Source organism: Pseudophryne corroboree, chromosome 9 (genome assembly GCF_028390025.1).
Source record: "Pseudophryne corroboree isolate aPseCor3 chromosome 9, aPseCor3.hap2, whole genome shotgun sequence".
In the NCBI taxonomy this organism is placed as follows: Eukaryota; Metazoa; Chordata; class Amphibia; order Anura; family Myobatrachidae; genus Pseudophryne; species Pseudophryne corroboree.
The window spans coordinates 180673807-180694122 of NC_086452.1; the positions used below are offsets into that span (position 1 = coordinate 180673807).

At 42.8% G+C, this 20316-nt stretch overlaps 1 protein-coding gene across 1 annotated transcript in view; it reads right to left on the reverse strand.

Annotated features, from left to right (window-relative positions):
- Positions 1 to 1657: 1657 nt before the first annotated feature.
- The window catches only part of FASLG (Fas ligand), a 50937-nt gene continuing 32278 nt past the window's right edge, over positions 1658 to 20316 (reverse strand). The window contains exons 2-4 of the mRNA XM_063939976.1: positions 7629 to 7674; positions 7488 to 7541; positions 1658 to 3155 (exon numbers count right to left, since the gene is read on the reverse strand). Coding sequence (XP_063796046.1) covers positions 2764 to 3155; positions 7488 to 7541; positions 7629 to 7674 — 492 coding nt within the window. The 3' untranslated portion in view covers positions 1658 to 2763. The remainder of the gene's footprint in view (positions 3156 to 7487; positions 7542 to 7628; positions 7675 to 20316) is intronic.

Here is a 20316-nt window from a genome sequence, read left to right on the forward strand (position 1 = left end):
AAACCCGAAAAATTTCAGGCGCTCATCTCTAGTTTCCTATAGAATAGCATGTTAAGGAAGCAAGTAGGATATTGCTGACTTAACTGTCCCTATGACAGCTGATCTTGGCCATTCACAGCATAGTTTACATTAAAGTCTAATCCACTAAAATAGTGCATGGAACATTTCTAGTCTCCTCCTTGTCTATCGCCAATTACAACTTTTCAGAGAACAGAGAACTAATATATGTGGGTGGGGAGGATATAAGTCTGCAGTCACAGTCACACAGTTTAATACAGTACAGTTTAGTACATTGAGCTCTGATGTGATAGTGCCAAGTGGTTGCATCTGACATGATCACTGTCCATTATCATTCATGTACCCTTACTCTTATCTCATCGGGAGGCAGATGTACTAAGCCTTAGAGAGAGATAAAAGTTACAAGAGATAAAGTATCATCCAATCAGCTCCTAACTGAGGAGACATGCCCCAAAAATGGTCGCAATACACCTGTTTTTTGGGAGGGGGTTTTGTCAACTTTCCCTGTTACCTCCCCCAAATGTCCCCTGCATATTAAATACAGTTCTTTGCGAATAAATCCTTTAAGCGAATGCCATAGCAAGACCATCATGACACATTTGCAGTACAAAAATTGCTGAACTGTGATAAAATCAGTTTGTGTACAACTATGAATCAGGCCCTGTATACATTTTTTAGGAGATCTTAGGTAAGAGTTGCACAATCTATGAATTCTATACTGGTAACAAAGTAAGAATGGCTCAATATATTGTGATACCGAGGATAAGAAATTCTGCTTAAAATAACACTGTATAAAGATTGGCCCCATAAACTGTTTGGCACTAACAGCAAGATGACATAATTTAGTAACTAGGGGAGGGGGGCAGCCTGGACTGCACACCCTATTAGTAAAGATATCAAGAGGCGCTATCATGCTGAGGCTTCTAATACTATGCTGGAGGAAGAGAGATGCAGATGCACACTCTTAGCACTAAGAACACGGATAGTAAAAATAATTAAAAGAATTTATAGAATGTGATAGTATTAGGAATGTTAGGGACCCATGTGATGAAGTCACCTGGCCGCGGTACATGGGCCTGCATATTTGCGCAATTGTGTGCTAAGAACTTCTATTATACTCCATGTTAATTGTGAGGGTTTATTTAAATTATTTTTTACTAACCCTAGCAAGCGAACAGGTCTGAATTAGGCCCAGTGTTCTTAGTGCTAGGAGTGTGCATCTGCATCTCTCTTCCTCCAGCATCATTTAGTAACTACTCATCTTGGTATTCCAGCTTTAACAATACATTTATTTGTTTATTTTTCTCCACCAAAGTAAATTTCCTTATATCTTTCACTCCATAAATATAATTGGTGACAGCTGAAAGAATGATAGCTTTACTGATATTTATAGCTTATCCGTTTATTTAAGTACAAAGGCTAGACACTTGTTTATAAATAAATTAATCACATAAAACTTATTTTGCACTACACAATAAAATATTTCATGGTTTAAAATAGTGAAGTAAGATTACAGGTGTGATCAGTGTCAGAATGGGATGCAGTGGCAGAGACCCATGCTAAAAGGTTGGGGCCAAGTAACACATCCCACCCCCCACCCCCACTCCCCCAGATGCTTGGCCAACCATTAGAAACACTGGGGCAGATGTATTAAGCCTGGAGAAGTGATAAAGCAGTGATAAAGCAGTGATAAGTACAAGGTGATAACTCACCAGCCAGTCAGCTCCTAACTGTCATTTTTCAAATTCATAATGACAGGCTGTTGCATTATCAACTTGCACTTATCACTGCTTTATCCCTTCTCCAGGTTAATACATCTGCCCCAGTGTAACTGACCATCTAATAGAATAACACTATATAATTTGAGATCACATTCTGAAACCTGATATTAGAGGAAAGGGTGGGGCCCTCAGGCAGTGGGGCCCATTGGGGATTTCCTCTGTACCCTTGTGGTCTGGTCCAAAGTTGGTGTGAGGAAGACACTAAACAAAACTTTACTTCCATTTGGGGATACCATATCTGTTCATAGCTTTTGCTAGTTTCAGAGTGTATACTGTACATGTGCATAGTCAGAATGAATTTGCCTTAACTGCGCTCATATTTTATTTTCTCAGCACTGGGAATACTATGTGAAATATTGATATGAAATGATCCAGGCCATTACAATACTGGTACGTTCTGTTTTAGTACCAAAATTCTGGTAGTACCATTGCTCTTCTGAATACCTAGATCAACATAGAAATTCTTCCATGGTGATTTCTGCAGAACACATTTAGTGCTTAAGGTCTTTCTGCATCTACATCATCCAGAAATCTGTCATTCTCCCATCACACCTGTATTTGCCAAAGTTTTGCATTGTAAGCAAATCTCTTACTGTAGATGAGGATTCTTGAAGTATCGTAAATGCCATTTTTTTAATCCATACTGTATGTTATTTTCTTTGTTCCTCCAGTACAACAGAAAGAAGAGGCATTTATAGTCATTAAAATGCAAAATCCATCGTCTAATGTCAATTTAACAAGTCTCGTCTGATAACCCATATTCTGTTTGTCCGTAAAAAAGTGAAAAATTTAATTGATGTATTTTCATATTTTCTTGATTTCAGAATGGGAAATGTCATTCATATCCATTAAAACACGGAAACCAGTACAAGTCTTTTTGATATAGCAACCTTGATGGTAGTGACGTACATCTACCACCTGGAGGAAATTTGTGTTGCAAGATCTGTGACACTTTCAGACAGTCTCATAGTTTATAAATTCCAAAAAATGTCTTTGTTTCATCAAAGCTGATTAAATTGGCATTGGAAACATTGACATATAATACATCATAACTAGTGAGGTTGAATACTGCTCCTAGATAACTGTGTCTTCCCCATATTACACGGGGGATACAAGTTTGATACTCTTTGTTTTCCATGAGTCTCATCTCAGCTGGATACCGTAAAGGCTTCTTGTAGACAATATGAGTCAAGTCTTTTGTAGGACAGTCTGTGCCCCGGAAGTAAATAGAGGAATAGACAAAGTGAAGGCCTGTTTCATTCACCACTAGTCCTCTGTCTTTGTATGCGATGCCAGCAGTAAATGCACGCCCTGTTTTGTCCTCCCAAACTAAGGGCAAATTTTTGCTTTCTTTTCCTGGAAAATAGCAATATAGAGTTTTCTTGATTAATAAAAAGCTAAATTCTTATGAATATTGGTTACACATGCAGTATACCTGCCCAAATTGTATGTAAAGGACAGGTGACCTTTCATAAATATGTCAGCTGCTATAGCAATCAACATGAGATAATTTCATCAAGATGCAGTCAAAATGCCAGCAGTCGAGATCCTGGCAATCAGGTGACTGTCGGAATCCCAACAGCCGGCATTTTGCCGACAGCCAGCATACTGACACCCGCCCCTAATTCCCACTGGGTTGGTGGGTACATTCCACCATCCGAGTGGGAATAGAACCTTTGGCGAGCAAACAAATCTCGTCACCAGGCCCACAAGGGGACTCATTGCCGATATTTCGACAGACGGGATGACGCTGTCAGTATACTGACAACCGGCATCCCGTTTGCCGATACATTATACCAGACCCAATTTCATCAACCAGTAAGTAGAGTTATATGGAAAGAAAAAAATAAAAAGAAAGAAAGAATGAAAGAAGAACACAGATTTTATTTGATTTGCTTTTGGCAAAAAGTCTCAAACAAATGAGTGATCTGTATAACCAGGTATATAATAAAGAAAATTGTGGTTAATTTTACTAAAAGTCAATTTTGGTTTTCAGTCGATTTTGTGTGACAGGTATTTACTTATGTCAAAATTGACTCAAAATCAACCAAAAATTTACTAAAATAGAACGTAACACTTAAATAGAACTACAATAGAGTAGGGATGGCCTTCGATCATTGATTATTCAAAATCATCAATGGTTTATGGCCGATGTAGAATACTTTTGCCATTGATGGGGGAGACCCAGATGGTTTCCCTCCATCGATGGTAAGGTATCACCAAATATATTTATTTTTTTAATGCGGCGCCGGGACACGGAGTATAGCTCCGCCCCTGTAACATGCAAAGCCCCGCCCCTGTAATCTGATTGGTCCATGGGCCAGTCAGTGAAAAAACAGGGATGACCATCGATAGTGGGAACCATCGATGGTTATCCACTGCATAGTTGGCAGCCATTGATGGTTACTTTCCATATCACCATCGATGGTAATCATTGATGGCAACTACACCGATGGCCATCCCTACAATAGAGTCTTTAATACTTTAACATAGAGTTCAATTCCTAACCCATATTTACTGATACTCATTTGAAAATCAACCCAAAATCAACATTTTCAATAGAACTATCAGAAATAGTTATATTTGATTTATTTTTTTCATGTAGAATTGTATGAAACCTCAATATGATGGGGGGAAAAACATAGTAGAGAAGCATGCGGGGCACTCTGGCTGCATAAATCATGACACTGAAAGGCACTGCAATGATTTTTAAAAATGTGTATATGCATTATTAGTCCAGGTATGTGTTTGTGGGTAATACAGTGCATGTGACCTGGTTTGACCAATAGAAATGCTTTTGTCTATTTTGGGTCTATTTTTGATCGATTTTTATCGATTTAGGGTCGGTTTTTGATGAATAGAACACTTTTAGAACTTCAAATAGAACTCACATCACACAGCAATTTTTAAAAGGAATTCAAAATGAATTTTTAGCAAATGAGCTACAGTGTAGTCGATTTTATGGGGATGTTGCTTCTGTTCTGGTCGATATACAAGTCCCATCTGAGATGTAGACATGCCTCTTCCATGACATGGCCACAGCCCAATTCTTGATCTTCTCACAAAGATAAGACTTCTCAAACCTTCAAAAAAGGACAATTGGAGGTGCGCACATGACAACCAATCAGATTCTAGCTATCATTTGTCTAGTACATTATCTAAAATAACAGCTAGAATCTCCACTTGTCATCTTTAGAAGGCTTGATAAATCAATCCCATAGAAAATCTGGAGCTGTGGACTGTGATGGTAACATTTGTTTTGGGATTCTGTGACACCAATAATCCAGATGGTGCCCAACAGTTAATGATTCTATGGGGTATATTTACTAATGTTCCATTTTGGATTCGATTTTAAGGTTGATTTAAATCAACTGAAATCATATTCAAATCAAATGCAAAATACAAAGACAAAAAAACTGAACATTAATAAATATACCCCTATCTGTCTCCTATATTGGAATCCATGGTTGTTGTTTTTTTATTATTATTCTCACAGTAGAGCAAATATACAGATACTGAAGATATTGGGAGGATTATCTCTTAATAAGACAGACAAGACCAATTTGAGCTGATCGTGTAATCAGAATGGTGGTTTCAGATCTGGTGATTTAAAATACAGTATCTCCTAACTTTCATGAATGCTTTGCCTGGACATCTAAAAAGGGGGTATGAGCTTTGAGTAAGGAGTGTGACTGCACAGGAAATGCCATTCTGTGAGCCCCCATACCCCATTCTCATCATTCTCATCACGCTAGGGTAGGGGCATAAATATAGGAGACAATGGAAGGCAGTCACCTCCGGGCACCAGCCCTAAAGAGGGCACACTGACCTCCTCCATTGCTCCAGGTTCTGCTTTATTTGTCCCAAAGCAGAAATAAGCAGGGAGCTCCCGATTTGCATTTGCCTCGGTCCTCCCTCCCCCTATCTGCGTGCTGCTGGGGTGGTGGAAGTAAATGTGGTAGGTGAATGTGATCTGCAGGAGGCAGGGCCCCTCCCATAGCAGCCAGAACCTTATGAGACGACTTCCTCTTGAGTGCAGACTTCCCCCACCGTAATGTCCCCTCTTCCTCGCAGCTGTACAGGAGGCACAGGCAGCTGCACAGGGGGACCATGGGCCTAATTCAGACCTGATCGTAACAGCAGATTTGTTAGCAGATGGGCAAAACCATGTGCACTGCACGGTAGGCAGATATAACATGGCAGAGAGAGTTAGATTTGGGTGGGTTATATTGTTTCTTTGCAGGGTAAATACTAGCTGCTTTATTTTTACACTGCAATTTAGATTTCACTTTTAACACACCACACCCAAATCTAACTCTCTCTGAACATGTTATATCTGCCACCCCCTGCAGTGCACATGATTTTGCCCATCTGCTAACAAAGTTGCTGCTACGATCAGGTCTGAATTAGGCCCTATGTCCCTATCAGCAGAATACATGGGCTGGGCTCCTCTAACAAGCACAGGCCCAGATAATTAGTACCCACCCCCCAAATATCAGGGCCCCTGGAGAGCGCACGTGTCTAGGTGCTGCTGGGATGTCATGTTGTTAGTGATTGTGAGCGCGTGGGGGGACACCAACAATGATTTTGCCTCTGGTCTCCTAGTAAGAACTTACACCTCTGACGTTGAGGGCATTCCCAGTGCTCCCGGAACTGCTGGGTATGCCCACATGTCTCTCTGTCCAGTGAATACTGTAGATGCACAGAGGGTCAGACTGGCCCACAGGGGAAACCACTGGTGGGCCCCACTGCATTGGGCCCCACCCCCTCCTCTACGGATCAGGTTCCAGACTGAGCACTTGAGTTATACACTATACATAGGTTACCTTATACTGCACAGGACTATGGTCTATTCACTACAGTACATTGCTGTTATTAATCTTATACATTATTATGTATACACTAGCAGTATTTAATATATATATTAGCAAGGGGCCCAGACCCTACACTAATGGTTTGCCAAGCCTCTAAACATGGGCTCCTACCACAGCATTCCCCCGGTGGGCCCTTCATGCCCCAGTCCGTATCTGGATGCACATGCTAATCAGAACAGCAGGTGAGAGGGGGCCTCCAAACCCCCTACACACACTGCGGCCTGCCAAAATTGGGACATTTGGGAAGTATGCCATTGTATGTATGGCTTGGACTTTACAAAACTGCATGGTTTACATATGCCATAAAAAATGTTGTTTTGTGAATTTTAGTAAATCAATAACAATGTTTAATATCTGCTTCATGTACATTAAAATGTGGTACTATCGGTTTTGTTCGTAATTACATTTCCGAATGCTCCTTAAAATATACTAAGAAAACAATATTTTGTAATAAGGCAATTATGACATCAGTGTGTTTATGGTAAGGGATCTTTGTAAGAGGAATTTGATGCTTATCTTAGAATACATATACTGTAGAGGGATCAGTATGAGATCCCGCCGGACGGGATCCCGGCGGTCGGAATCCCGAAACCGGAATCCCGACCGGCACAATCCCAACAGGGGGGCCAGCGCAACGCAGCCCCTTGCGGGCACACTAATTTATTCTCCCTCTATGGGTGTCGTCGACACCCACAGAGGGAGAATATGTCAGGATTGTGCCAGTTGGGATTCCGTTGTTGGTATTCCAACCGCCGGGATTTCGACCGGCGGGATCTTGACCGCATCCCCTATAAAGAGCATGTATATAGTTTACCTGTCACATGTGCAGCCTGTCTGCCTACTTTTTTCTCTGAATTTTTATTCAGCCCTGCAAATACAAATTAACCAGCATTAATTGTCATATGAAGAAAATAAGTGTGAAATGATACAATTTTTTTTTAGATATTTAACTTACCTATTAACTTTTCAGAGGAAGGGACTAGTTCTACATCACTGGAAAACTGCAAAGAGAAGGAAAGGGTGTATGCATAACTAATGGGTACTCTTGTTTATCTGTACATATCTGTGAGGTTATACAGTATTTGTAGATAGATAGATACGATAGATAGATAGATAGATAGATAGATAGATAGATAGATAGATAGATAGATAGATAGATAGATATGCAGTCCTGTGCAAATGTTTTAGGCAGGTATGAAAAAAACCCTGCAAAGTAAGAATGCATTCAAAAATAGAAGTGTTAATAGAGTGTAAAATTTTGACTCATCAGTCCAGAGCATCTGCTGCCATTTTTCTGTACCCCAGTTCCTATGTTTTTATGCATAGTTGAGTCGCTTGGCATTGTGTCACATTGAAGGTATGGCTTTTTGGCTGCAATTCTTCCATGAAGACCACATCTGGACAGACTTCTGCTAACAGTAGATGGGTGTACCTGGGTCCCAATGGTTTTGCCAGTTCTTTGCTGATGGCACTGCTGAACATCTTTCAGTTTCGAAGGGAAGTAAGCATGTGTCTTTCATCTGATACATTAAGTTTCCTTGGCTGACCACTGCAGCTTCGGTCCTCAACGTTGTCCGTTTCTTTGTGCTTCTTCAAAAGCTTGAAACCCCAGTCTGCTTTAAATCTTTGCCTGGGAGGGACCGTGCTGATGCAGTATAACTTCCTTGTGTCTTGTTGTTGACATGGTGTATGACATGTGACATGAAACGGTCTTCCACAACTTCACCTTTGTAGCACAGTTTAGCTGTTCCTCACCCAGTTTTAAGCCTCACACACAGCTGTTTCTGTTTCAATTAATGACTGTATTTCAAGCTCACAGACACAATGCTCAATCCTGCACTAGTGTTATTGTCATTTTAATTAAATAAAGATGGTCCCATACTCATTATCATAATCATCAACACTGTTACTGTATGATACCATGCAACAGTCAAAATCTCAATTGAGGTACTACTCACTTAATAGGAACATTACAAACCAACACAAGAAAAGTAAGTATTTTTGTAGGTGCACTTAGGACCACTAGATATAAAAAGTTTTCATCTTTATTAGTATATCTTTAAAAATTGTCACACAAGACATAGCAAAATGACAGCACTCAGTAACAAAAATATATATAGATGAAATGGTGGTGCAGGGTCCTGGCAATTGATATAGACACTCACTGTTTCCCAAAAGAAAAAAAGAAAAAATACCAGCACTCACATTTTTGATGAAAGAAAAAAAGGAGTTTATTCCTTAGCCATCCGTCTGGATATGATCCTGGTGCTAGAGCCCAACAGCCATTTCAACTCACAATGGTTTTCATTGTGAGTTGAAATGGCTGTTGGGCTGTAGCACCAGGATCAAATCCAGATGAATGGCTTGTAAGGAATAAACCCCTTTTTTCTTTCATCAAAAATGTGAGTGCTGGTCTTTTTTCTTTTTTTCTTTTGGGAAAAAGTGAGTGTCTTTAAAAATTGTCATAAATGTCTTTCAAGACGTGGTAAAATATTAAAAATATAGTGGTGAAAGAAAAGAATGAAATACTTGTATTAAAATTTATTTTAAAAAAAAATTCCTATGGCTGCTGTCTCTTATTTTCATAGATTATTACACTATTTATTGGTGTACAGGCTATATTGCCCTTCGCAGTATAATATCAATCCTGTACAGTATCTTAACTTCACTAGGTGTATATAATATGCTTACCCAAAAACCTTGCACATGCTTTATTCATTATGAATTGTATGTTTATAATCTCTGTATAATCTCTATAAGTGTTATATTGAATTCTTTGTATCAATTTGAAACATTATGTTTCTAATAAAGATAAATTGTAACATTACGCCACAATGTATCCAGTTAGTACTGCAATAATATATTGTGATCACATTTCAATTAGATATTTACCCTGAATCATTGTTATGTAATTTGGGATTTTATTAATGGTAAATCAATGCATTCTCATCAGTTCACCAATGATTGATAAATCCCAATCACCTGTGGTTTTAACTGGGCTATATTTGAGAAAAGCCGGATACCGATGGTCCCCATGTTATCCAACTATTAATTCCAAAAGCCAGTGGTCCATATAAAGTATATGCCCTTAAACAAGTCAGAGTTTTTAATGTAAGGAGATAGACACATGCAGTATCCCAGTGAATTCTACATATATTCTCTTGTAAGTTATAATTTGTGTAGATCTATTACTCTTACAGCTAATATTATAATATGAAAACATGCATTTGTCTCTTGTCCACTACTATTATTATAGTGGGCACATATTCAAACAGACTGAATCTGTATTCAGATGTGTATTACCCTCGGGTGTGGTTCATCAAATCGACAGTATCTAGGTCGACAATGTTTAGGTTGACCACTGTAGGTCGACAGTCACTAGGTCGACATGGATGGAAGGTCGACAGGGTTTCTAGGTCGACATGTGCTAGGTCGACAGGTCTAAAGGTCGACATGAGGATTTTTTTTTTGTGTGTCGTTTTCTTCGTAGAGTGACCGGGATCCCAAATTAGTGCACCGCGTCCCCTCGCATGGCTCGCTTCGCTCGCCATGGTTCGGGCATGGTGCCTTCGCTCCGCTACCGCTTCGCTCGGCACAGATTACTGTTCCAATCGTAGTCCACGTCGATCGTTAAGTATGAAAAAATTCAAAAAAAGAAAAAAAATGTGAAAAACTCATGTCGACCTTTAGACCTGTCGACCTTTAGACCTGTCGACGTAGCACATGTCGACCTAGAAACCCTGTCGACTTTCCATCCATGTCGACCTAGTGACTGTCGACCTACAGTGGTCGACCTAAACATTGTCGACCTAGATACTGTCGATCTTCAGACCGGATCCCATTATCCTCACAGTGGATGTAACAAAACGCTCCGAGCTCTATCCCATTAGTGAGATACTAACTGGAAACATTGTGGAGTATATTAGAAACAAGAGGGTATATTAATTAAAAGTCGATTTTGCATCTATTTAAAATGGACCAAAATAGAATTAAAATCCCCATAAAATCGACTGCAGTATTTATATTCCAAATAGATCAAAAATCGACTAAAATCGACCCAAAATAGACATAATTGTACAAAAGCATTTATTTTGGCCAATACAGGAAACATGCACGGTATTATCCATAAACACCTTCATTCCTGGGCCAATTTGGATATCCACGATTTTTTTTAAATAATCGCTGAGCCTTTTAATGTCATCATTTATGCAACCAGAGTGCCCCAAATGCTTCTCTTCCATGTATTTTCCTTCACATTAAGGTTTCAGACAATTCTACATGATTACACGAAATACTACTACTGATGGTTATATAAAAAATGGTGATTTTAGGTCGATATTGAGTTGATTTTCAAATTGACTATTAGTAAATATGGGTGTAATGCCCTGGGGCACGCTGCAGTGAAGGGGCCTATATCCAGCGGCATTATAATGAATCACAATGACTCATTATATGCCGCCTGAACATCCTCCATGGGCCGCCATACAGTACATACATAGACCAACAGCAGCTGAGATAGTGCTGGTGTCAGTGCAGCAATGGTGTGGCCAGAGGGGAAGGAGGGGTCACAATCCCCTCTTCTCCACCTCCTCTCATTGCTCTAACCATGGCTTTCCCAGGTCCTCTCTGCCAGGCTATCCTTACCGCTGGCGCCAGGGGTCTCATGACCGCAGGACTGGCTCGAGCGCCAGGGTGGTATCCTACCCTCTCCAAGAGCAGGTGTCTTGCGGTACCTGTTGCCGGACATGGGCCCTCATTCCGAGTTGTTCGCTCGCTAGCTGGTTTTAGCAGCAGTGCACACGCTAAGCCGCTGCCCTCTGGGAGTGTATCTTAGCTTAGCAGAATAGCGAACGAAAGATTAGCAGAACTGCTACTAAATAATTCTTTGCAGTTTCTGAGTAGCTCCAGACCTACTACTAGATTGCGATCAGCTCAGTCCGTTTAGTTCCTGGTTTGACATCACAAACACGCCCTGCGTTCGGCCAGCCACTCCCCCGTGTCTCCAGACACTCCCGCGTTTTTCCCTGACACGTCTGCATTTTTTAGCACACTCCCGGAAAACGCTCAGTTACCTACCAGAAACGCCCCTTTCCTGTCAATCATTTACCGATCAGCAGTGCGACTGAAAAGCGTCGTACGAACACCAGCAAAACTGCTAAGTTTTTAGTTAATGCGCATTTAGCAGCAAATAGCAGCATAGCGAAAATCGGCAACGAGCGAACAACTCAGAATGATCCCCTTAGAGTCTGGAAACAGCTGTTATCAATAGACGCAGCATCCTAGAGCTCCACCTTCCAGCTCCCAAGACCTTTAAGTGTGACTATACTTAATTGAGCCGAAGGCTGCGCTGCTTGCGCCCACAGCAGAATGTCACCAGTAGGTTTGAGCCCATATGCAAGTTCAACAGAGGCAGACTTATGAGGCATTGTGTGGCATATCGTGGGCACTGTGTGACATAATAATGGGGCATTGTGTGGAAAATTATTTTGGCTCTGTGTGGCATAAAAGTGGGGCACTATAGCATAATAATGAGGTGCTCTGTGACATACAACACAGTGTAGCATAATAATGGGGCTCTGTGGCTTAAGTATGGGCATTGTGTGGCATAATTCTCTGGGGAGTCAATATGTATTTAAAAGGGGGATGTAGCCGATTTTGGCCTCCAAAAATTCTTGCATAGACTGTTAATATACCTGGGACCAGCTTGTGTAACTATCCCCAGTGTTAAAACACAAGGAGGAGTACACCTTCCAAGCTTTGCAGTTCTGGGCCCAGGTAAGTAAATTGTAATAGACCAATGTAGTCATGCTCAGCTTTGCTGCCAAGTGTCCTAGTCATGGTAAAGCTGTCATTGCTAGTGCGCCCATGTACGATGCACACACCTCCATCGAAAATGCATTGGGCTGCAGCTAGTTGTAACCTGGCATATTATGACGCATCCGCATCACGGCATGCCATATGCACCCATGCTGCAGTTGCGATGATCATGTCTACATCTGTATTTGCCACACACTGCCTGTCACCCTTTTACCCACTCCCCCTCTCTGTTACCCTTTCCTTGACACCACTGACTCTCCGTCACCCTCTCCCTGCCACCCACTGCCTCTCTGTCACCCTCTCTTTGTCACCCACTGCCTCTCCCTGTCAACCTCTTTGTCACCCACTGCCTCTCCCAGTCACGCACTGCCTATACCTGTTATGCACTGCCTCTCCCTGTCACTCACTGCCTGTCTCTCTGTCACCCATTGTCTCTCACTGTCACCCTCTGCCTCTCCCCTTCACCCACTGTCTCTCCCTGTCACCCATGATCTCTTCCTGTCACCCACTGCCTGTCATACTTTCTCCATCACCGTCTGCCTCTCCCTGTCATCCACTGTCTCCCTCTGTCATCCACTGCCTCTCCCTGTCACTTTCAATCACCCACTGCCTTTCCTCGTCACCCAGTGCCTGTCACCTTCTCCCTGTTACCCTCTCCTGTGTGGTATATTATGAATTTGGGGTGGAGGAGGGGGGCCTAAAGCATATTTTTGCACCTGGGCCCACCACTCACAAGTTCCACCACTGATTGTAGTTCTGTGTAAGTGTAAAGTTCTATTTCAGTTGATTTTGGGTTGGTTGATTTTGAGTTGATTTTGACTTTAGTAAATATCTGTCCCACAGAATCGACTAAAAAACATAATTGACTTTTAATAAATATACCCCATAATAATTCAATTTGATACAAAGTATTCAATATATGTAACGCTCAGGGATTATAAAGACTATAAACATACAATTCATATGGAATAAAGCATGTGCAAGGTTTTTAGGTAACAGTATTATATACGCATAGTGACGTTAAGATATTGTACGTGACATTATACTGAGAAGGGTAATATAGCCTGTACACTAATAAATAATATAATAATATATGAAAATAAGAGACTGCAGCTATAGGTAATTTTATACATGTTAATACACATACAGGTTGAGTCTCCCTTATCCAAAATGCTTGGGACCAGAGGTATTTTGGATATGGGATTTTTCCGTATTTTGGAATAATTGCATACCATAATGAGATATCATGGTGATGGGACCTAAATCTAAGCACAGAATGCATTTATGTTACATATACACCTTATACACACAGCCTGAAGGTCATTTTAGCCAATATTTTTTTATAACTTTGTGCATAAAACAAACTGTGTCTACATTCACACAATTCATTTATGTTTCATATACACCTTATACACACAGCCTGAAGGTCATTTAATACAATATTTTAATAACTTTGTGTATTAAACAAAGTTTGTGTACATTGAGCCATCAAAAAACAAAGGTTTCACAATCTCACTCTCACTCAAAAAAGTCCGTATTTCAGAATATTCCGTATTTCGGAATATTTGGATATGGGATACTCAACCTGTATTTCATTATTTTCTTTCACAGCTTTATTTTAAATTTTTCACCACATCTTGAAGACATTTATGACAATTTTTTAAGACATACCAATAAAGATTAAACTTTTTATAACTAGTGGTCCTAAGTGTACCCACAAAATACTTAATTTTCTTGTGATGGTTTGTAAAATGACTGTGCTTTAACTAGGGGTGTAGAGAGCCAAGCTGGGCCCTGGTAAAGGGGGCATGGCTTAAAAGGGGGCGTGGCAATGTCTGTTACTATTGCTACAGGGGCACCCAATTTTAAAACAGGAGGCACCCACTTTCTACCTTACTTGAACAGGAAACGGGTCCCTCCTCCCTGGCCAGCTCCATCTTCCCAGTGATATTCGGGAAGATGGCCCTGGCCACTAGAGAGCAAAGACTCTGGCACACTGAAAGAGTCTTTGCTTTCTATGTGTGATGTCATCTTCCTGAAGAGATCAACAGGAAGATGGTGCCACCACTGCCAGACACAACACTAGTATACTGAGAGGGGGTAGCGGATCCAGCCCCTCTATTATCCTGGGCAATTTGTACCTGCTCCCCCCACTGGTTTCAACCTATATATGAAAATTATGATCATTATCATCTCTTTGGTTTGATTGGTTAATCATACCTGACTATAATCTTACAAAATCCCTGACTTTGTGCAAGTGTACCTAGAAGAATTGATGATGTTTTGAAGACAAAGGGTGGTCACACCAAATATTGATTTGATTCAGATTTCTCTTCTGTTCATTCACTGTGCAATTTGTTAATTGATAAATATAAACTATTAACATTTCTATTTTTTAAAGCATTCTTACCTTGCAGCATTTTCTCCACACCTGCCTGTAAATTTTGCATGGTACCATGTATGTATATGTATGTATATATATATATATATATATATATATATATAATTTTATATATATATATGAAGTAGTGGTAGTACGGCGCCACAGGTTTGTGTAGGTAGATTATATATAGGGTTATAACAATAGACCCAACCGTAGACACTCCTTTATAAGTATAAGGTGTCAGCTAGCCTCCAAGCAGTTTAGGCAGGGATAAGCTGTCTATAATTTAAAGGTGAAAAAACAGGGGGATGGGGGCGCCAGCGACCAACGGTGTCTAATGGTTTTTAGATAAGATATGAAGAAGTGGCTGGATACGTTCAGATAAAATTATAAAATTCAATTTAATTTATAAAAGAAAAGGGTGGGATAAAAGTTTACAAGCATAGAGTAATATTTAAGAATACATCAAAAAGATTTTTTAAAAACGGATACACAAAATATGAGAATAAAAAAATATCAATATTCTAAAAAGATAAAACCACAATGCTTATCTTTTAAAATGGAGGGTCAGTTTAGAGGTACACCCAACGCGTTTCGTCCATCAGACTTCATCAGACTTGATGTATTCTTAAATATTACTCTATGCTTGTAAACTTTTATCCCACCCTTTTCTTTTATAAATTAAATTGAATTTTATAATTTTATCTGAACGTATCCAGCCACTTATTCATATCTTATCTAAAAACCATTAGACACCGTTGGTCGCTGGCGCCCCCATCCCCCTATTTTTTCATATATATATATATATATATATATATATATATATTAGTGATGAGCGGGTTCGGTTCCTCGGAATCCAAACCCCCCCGAACTTTACCCATTTTACACGGGTCCGAGGCATACTCGGATACTCCAGTATTGCTCGGTTGACCCGAGCGCGCCCGAACGTCATCATCCTGCTGTCGGATTCTCGCAAAATTCGGATTCTATATAAGGAGCCGCGCATCACCGCCATTTTTCACTCGTGCATTGGAAATGATAGTGAGAGGACGAGGCTGGCGTCCTCTCACTTTGTTTCAGAACTTTCAGGGGGCTGCAAATATCTTTATTCTGGGGACCAGCAGTATTATAGGAGGAGTACAGTGCAGAGTTTTGCTGACCAGTGACCACCAGTATTATACGTTCTCTGCCTGAAAAACGCTCCATATCTGTGCTCAGTGTGCTGCATATATCTGTGCTCACACTGCTTTATTGTGGGGACTGGGGACCAGCAGTATTATATAGGAGGAGTACAGTGCAGAGTTTTGCTGACCAGTGACCACCAGTATTATACGTTCTCTGCCTGAAAAACGCTCCATATCTGTGCTCAGTGTGCTGCATATATCTGTGCTCACACTGCTTTATTGTGGGGACTGGGGACCAGCAGTATTATATAGGAGGAGTACAGTGCAGAGTTTTGCTGACCAGTGACCACCAGTATTATATGTTCTCTGCCTGAAAAACGCTCCATATCTGTGCTCAGTGTGCTGCATATATCTGTACTCACACTGCTTTATTGTGGGGACTGGGGACCAGCAGTATTATATAGGAGGAGTACAGTGCAGAGTTTTGCTGACCAGTGACCACCAGTATTATACATTCTCTGCCTGAAAAACGCTCCATATCTGTGCTGCATTGTAGTATATAGTAGGAGTACAGTGCATAATTTTGCTGACCACCAGTATATAATATATAGGAGTACGGTACAGAAGGCCACTGCTCTACCTACCTCTGTGTCGTCAAGTAAACTATCCATCCATACCTGTGGTGCATTTAAGTTTTAAACAGTTTGCTGACCACCAGTATATAATATATAGCAGTACGGTACAGTAGGCCACTGCTCTACCTACCTCTGTGTCGTCAAGTATACTATCCATCCATACCTGTGGTGCATTTCAGTTTTGCACAGTTTGCTGACCACCAGTATATAATATATAGCAGTACGGTACAGTAGGCCACTGCTCTACCTACCTCTGTGTCGTCAAGTATACTATCCATCCATACCTGTGGTGCATTTCAGTTTTGCACAGTTTGCTGACCACCAGTATATAATATATAGCAGTACGGTACAGTAGGCCACTGCTCTACCTACCTCTGTGTCGTCAAGTATACTATCCATCCATACCTGTGGTGCATTTCAGTTTTGCACAGTTTGCTGACCACCAGTATATAATATATAGCAGTACGGTACAGTAGGCCACTGCTCTACCTACCTCTGTGTCGTCAAGTATACTATCCATCCATACCTGTGGTGCATTTCAGTTTTGCACAGTTTGCTGACCACCAGCAGGGCCGGTGCTAGGGTGTTCGGCGCCCCCCTGCAAACTATACATTTGCGCCCTCCCATATTCCTTTGGCGCGCAACGGGAAAAGGGGTGTGGTCTCACAAGTAAGGGGCATAGCCACACAATAGTACCCCCATTCAAAATTACGCCACAATGTAGCACAATCTTATTAATCTTATACGTAATGCCCCACAAGTAGTAGTAGCGTCCTTATATGTAATGCACCCCAGTAGTAGTAGCATCCCTATGCATAATGCCCCCCCAGTAGTAGTAGCATCCTTATACATAGTGCACCCCCAGTAGTAGTAGCATCCTTATACGTAAGGCCCCCCAAGTCATTGCCGTAACTAGGCATTTTAGTGCTGTGTGCAAGAAACGACATTGGCGCCCCCCCCCCCCCCCCCATGCAAGATAGGGGCAGTGCGCGCTGTAGGCGCGCAAAAAAAATATAGGGGCGTGGCTTCATGGGGAAGGGGCATGGCCACAAAATAATAGCAATTCATACTACGGTGCACAGTAGTCTCCATTATTCAAATTACACTGCACAGTAGCGCCACTACATCAGGTAGAGCCCCTTTTATACATTACAGCAGACAGTGTCGCCCTTTTTACACATTACAGCAGCCAGTCCCCCTTTTTACACATTGCAGCAGCCAGGCCCCCTTTTTACACATTGCGGCAGCCAGGACCCCTTTTTACACATTGCGGCAGCCAGTCCCCCTTTTTACACATTGCGGCAGCCAGGCCCCCTTTTTACACATTGCGGCAGCCAGTCCCCCTTTTTACACATTGCGGCAGCCAGTCCCCGTTTTTACACATTGCGGCAGCCAGGACCCCTTTTTACACATTGCGGCAGCCAGGACCCCTTTTTACACATTGCGGCAGCCAGTCCCCCTTTTTACACGTTGCGGCAGCCAGTCCCCCTTTTTACACATTGCGGCAGCCAGCCCCCCTTTTTACACATTGCGGCAGCCAGGACCCCTTTTTACACATTGCGGCAGCCAGTCCCCCTTTTTACACATTGCGGCAGCCAGTCCCCCTTTTTACACATTGCGGCAGCCAGTACCCCTTTTTACACATTGCGGCAGCCAGTCCCCCTTTTTACACATTGCAGCAGCCAGGCCCCCTTTTTACACATTGCGGCAGCCAGGCCCCCTTTTTACACATTGCGGCAGCCAGTCCCCCTTTTTACACGTTGCGGCAGCCAGTCCCCCTTTTTACACATTGCGGCAGCCAGTCCCCCTTTTTACACATTGCGGCAGCCAGGACCCCTTTTTACACATTGCGGCAGCCAGTCCCCCTTTTTACACATTGCGGCAGCCAGGCCCCCTTTTTACACATTGCAGCAGCCATCCCCCTTTTTACACATTGCGGCAGCCAGGACCCCTTTTTACACATTGCGGCAGCCAGTCCCCCTTTTTACACATTGCAGCAGCCAGGCCCCCTTTTTACACATTGCGGCAGCCAGGACCCCTTTTTACACATTGCAGCAGCCAGTCCCCCTTTTTACACATTGCAGCAGCCAGCAGGGCCGGTTCTTGCCCTTGCGGCGCCCCGGGCAAAAGTTAGGGGCGTGGCTTAACATGGGGGCGTGGTCAGTCACGCCCCCCAATTGTAGCGCCGCTGGAAAAAAAGAAGAAAAAAAAAGTATACTTACTGTACCCCGCTCCTGTTTCCAGACCCTGCAGACCGGCGCCGCTCTTCTCCTCGGATCTATGGGAGAGACGTCAGTTATGACGTCTCTCCCATAGCACAGCATAAGCGCTAGAGGTCAATTATGACCCCTAGCGTCTATGCCACAATGCTGTGCGGTGCGCGATGACGTCATCGCGCACCGCACACCAAAGGTCCTCTCCATGAAGGGAAACTAGACGCTTAGCGTCTGATTCCCTTCAGAGCGGGGGAGGACCAGCGCCACGAAGGGAAACCAGACGCATAGCGTCTGGTTCCCTTCTCACAGCGGGAGGGGGGGCACAGCGGGGGGACACTGCTGGGGCGCACACTGACAGTGGAGGATCTTGCCATGGTGCGGCGCCCTCCGGATGGCGCCGGCGCCCTCCGGAAGGCGGCGCCCCGGGCAAAAGTCCTGCTTGCCCGTGGCAAGATCCGCCACTGGCAGCCAGGCCCCCTTTTTACACATTGCAGCAGCCAGGACCCCTTTTTACACATTATGGCAGACGGTGTCTCCCAGAGAGAGAGAGAGAGAAAGAAAGAGAGAGAGAGGGATATACTAACCTTCTCCCCGCTGACAGGCTCCTCGTGCTGGCATCTCCCTCTGTGCAGGCATCGGACAAGGAGGAGGAGGGAGGGGGACTGGAGCCGCAGCAGCGCTATGTCATTGGTAGTAAGCGCCGCTGCAGCATCCCCTCTCCTTCCGTAGAGGCTGCCTGGCGCTGCTGTGGATGCCTCCAGCGCGGCTGCGGCGCACGGCGCAAACTTCAGAGGCGGCATGTAATGAGTCAATTTGACTCATTACATGCCGCTGGCCGTGCGCCCTCAGGGCAACTGCGCTGTGTGCCAAGCCCACTTGGCACACACGTAGTTACGGCCCTGCCCCAAGTAGTAGTAGTATTGTTATATGTAATGCCCCCCAAGTAATAGTAGCATCCTATACATAATGCCCCCCCCCAAGTAGTAGTATCTTCATCATACGTAATGACCCCCCTAGTAGTAGCGTTGTTACACGTAATGGCCCCCATTAGTAGCATTGTTACACGTAATGGCCCCCCCATTAGTAGCGTTGTTACACGTAATGACCCCCCTAGTATTAGCGTTGTTACACGTAATGGCCCCCCCATTAGTAGCGTTGTTACACGTAATGGCCCCCCCATTAGTAGCGTTGTTACACGTAATGGCCCCCCCATTAGTAGCGACGTTACACGTAATGGCCCCCCCATTAGTAGCGACGTTACACGTAATGCCCCCCCTGTAGTAGTAGCGTCCTTAAAGCACACATAAACGCACACAGACATACCACACACACACACAGACACAATACACACACACTTCCCTCTCACCCTTCACTTACCTAAGCCAGTCTCCCTCTGAGTCTGTACACTATAGCAGCCTGGTCCGTGTAGCTCCGCCCCTTCTGTCCCGTTTAGCTCCGCCCCTTCCGT